At 40.6% G+C, this 2793-nt stretch overlaps 1 protein-coding gene across 1 annotated transcript; it reads right to left on the bottom strand.

Moving 5' to 3' along the window:
• Window positions 1-282: 282 nt before the first annotated feature.
• LOC116136812 (probable indole-3-pyruvate monooxygenase YUCCA8) lies at window positions 283-1865 on the bottom strand. Its single transcript, XM_031422481.1, has 3 exons — window positions 1194-1865; window positions 722-1093; window positions 283-510 (listed from the first exon to the last, which is right to left on the bottom strand). Exons 1-3 carry the CDS (start codon window positions 1863-1865, stop codon window positions 283-285), a joined length of 1272 nt encoding a protein of 423 aa, XP_031278341.1.
• Between the last annotated feature and the right edge of the window lie 928 nt (window positions 1866-2793).

Genomic DNA, 2793 nt, shown 5'->3' with positions numbered 1-2793 from the left:
GCTCGCCATCCACCTAAAGTTTAAGCGACCGTCGAATTTCTTTTGTTGATTCCGACGAGTTCTAGCGCCGATGGAACTCCCTAGCACTACCATCAAATTCGCCGGCACCTATACATCAAAACCAATCTCTTCGTGCGAGAGGGGTGTTTTTGATGAATTTCAAACCTTTAGGGACTAAAATGTACTTTTATAGAATACGGTCCAACCGACCGATCCAACCAGTCAAACCGAAAACTGGACCCTTGAATGGGTTATAGTCCGGTCCGGTTTTCAGGACATTGATTAAAACTGTGAAATGCATCGTCTATGGCAAGCGATTGTTTTCTTTTTCTGCTGTTTAGTTTCTTGTTTCCAGACCTTGCCAATGTCTTGTGCTATTCTGACGGCATCAGAGGATGCACCGGAGAGCCCTCTCCTTGTGAACCCAACTGCATAGAGACCAGCATTTCCTTTCCACCCACTTGGGAATTGTGCCTTCGGGAATCCATTCTTTGAGAAGAATTCAGTTTCCTGCACATCATAAGAACCAAAACAAGATTAGCTCATTTGTCCATAGTTGACTAAATCACATAAGAAGCTTCTAAAACATTTTTCCTTTTATAGAAAATCAGAACTATTCACTTTCTGACATTTTCTTTAATCATCCTTTTTTTTTTTTTTTTTAATAAAACCCAACTGTTAAAACTGTCCTTTATAGCAGGAATTAGGAACATTTTCTCACCTGAAGCCAAGAAGGAACATTGCTGCGGTATCCGGTAGCTAGGACAACTGAATCAACATCAAGCTTGTCACCATTAACAAGTTCAACTTGACCACATGAAAACCTTTTGATTCCAGGAATCACCTTAATATCACCGGATCTGATTTTCTCTAGAGCACCAATGTCCAGTACAGGGGTCTTTCCCTTAGTGTTCTTGAGTTGTAATGGACCCATTGATGGCCTCTTTAGCCCATATTTCTCAATGTTTCCGAGCACAAACCATGCAAAAATCAACAAAAGCTTGTCAACAAGCCAGAGAGGTAGCCATTTCATCATCAAGACTGCCAATTCAAATGTTGATTTCCCAAAGGTTTCTCTTGGTAAGACATGAACCTGTAAACCATAAGCAGAACAAACTCCATTAGAATCTTGCCTTTATATTCATATTTTCCTTGAAACAAGATTTAACACAAGTACTATATAGATAACTTACCGAGCTGCGAATAACCATTGATGGAGTGGCATTGTGGTTGCAGAGATCAAGGGAAAGTTCCATGCCAGAATTGCCACAACCGACGACTAGTACGTTCTTTCCCTTAAATTTTTCGCCGGATTTGTAATCACAAGCGTGAATAACTTCACCACCAAACTCAGCCAATCCTTCAATTTCTGGTATAACACGCTCAGCATTTTCACCAGTAGCCACCACAAGCCACCTGCAAATGTACTCAACCTCAGTTCTGGTTGTGCCGCTAGTGGAAACGGTCTTGACCCGCCAGAAGCCACTGGTCTCATCATATCTAGCTGATTGCACACACTCATTGAATTTTGGGTTGATCTCGAAATGATTTGCATATGATTCAAGATATTGAATGAACTGTTTCTTTGAGGGGTACTCAGGGAAGTCTTCAGGGAATGGTAATTTAGGAAGTTGGCAGAATTGTTTAGGAAGGTGAAGCTTAAGCCTATCATAGGTGCGTTTTTGCCACAAAGAAGCAATGCAGTCAGCTCTTTCAAGGACAACAAAGGGCACCCCTTGGTCTCTAAGGCAAGCAGCTGTGGCTAGCCCTGATGGTCCAGCCCCAACTATGACCGGACCATTAACCCAAATGCATCTACGAGAGAAGAAATCTTCATGATCAACAAGACGAAACAAATTTTCCATTTTGAAATACTAGTTTAAATGTAGGAGAAAGTGGAAGTTGTTTGTGTTCTGGAGTAAGCTGAAGGATGATACTGTTTTAGACGAACGGTCTTTTGAATATTTAGAAGAGGATCAAATAGATTTGAATAGACAGAGAGCTTATTGCTTGTTTGCTGTTAGAAATGTAGTTTTGGTTTGGAGGGAGAGTTGGGGGCTTAAATAGGGGATACGCATGTGCTCAGAGTGGAGACTGGAGAGTTAATGCACTTTGAAGGTCATTCTCAAATCATAAGCCTTAGCTGCCTTTTATTATTTTATTCAATTTTTTTAAACATCATATTATTGGATCTTACTAAACTATACTTGCTTAAAATATTCAGGATTGGCACTATTTTATTCTTTCTCGGGAAACTTTTCACTATCAGGAGGCGTTCGGTAGTTTCTGTTTTTATATGGAGGCATAGAATTTCTTGATGCTGATGACGAAAATCAAATGGCGCAGTAAATTACAGTTTCATATGCTTTGTGTAAAATATCGGATATTTTTATGTGATTGATACTTATATTTCAAATGCTGCTAACAAATTTAAGTAATAAAGTCCATCCGGGGAATGTTACTGACATAAAATTACCTCACATAGAGTCAATCGAAGTATTAGAGGGAGAATTAGGGAGCATGAAAATGCCATATGAGAATTCTATGGACCCACAAAGAGCTTAGAGCCTATAGAGTTTTAAAAATCTCTATAAATTGATGCGCACGTGGCAGAGAAGGAGTGCTGACTAGGACGTCTATGATGCGCCCACGTGGAGTGGATGAGCCAAGTTGCAATTGGGGGACTAGTGTCACAAACTCACAATCTTGGACCCCCACTAGACTGCAAGCATTGGGATTGCGACTTGAAAGGCTGTTTCGGCCCACAAAGCCCATTCTGCCAACCACCTCCTT

This window comes from Pistacia vera, unplaced genomic scaffold (assembly GCF_008641045.1).
Source record: "Pistacia vera cultivar Batoury unplaced genomic scaffold, PisVer_v2 Contig32, whole genome shotgun sequence".
In the NCBI taxonomy this organism is placed as follows: Eukaryota; Viridiplantae; Streptophyta; class Magnoliopsida; order Sapindales; family Anacardiaceae; genus Pistacia; species Pistacia vera.
This window is presented reverse-complemented; position numbering and strand designations above follow the sequence as displayed.

Coding starts and splice junctions, on each gene's coding strand:
- LOC116136812 (XM_031422481.1), bottom strand. CDS start 1,865: ATGGAAAATTTGTTTCGTCTTGTTGATCATGAAGATTTCTTCTCTCGT. Junction 1,094..1,193: donor CAATGGTTATTCGCAGCTCG/GTAAGTTATCTA, acceptor TATGGTTTACAG/GTTCATGTCTTACCAAGAGA. Junction 511..721: donor ATGTTCCTTCTTGGCTTCAG/GTGAGAAAATGT, acceptor TATGATGTGCAG/GAAACTGAATTCTTCTCAAA.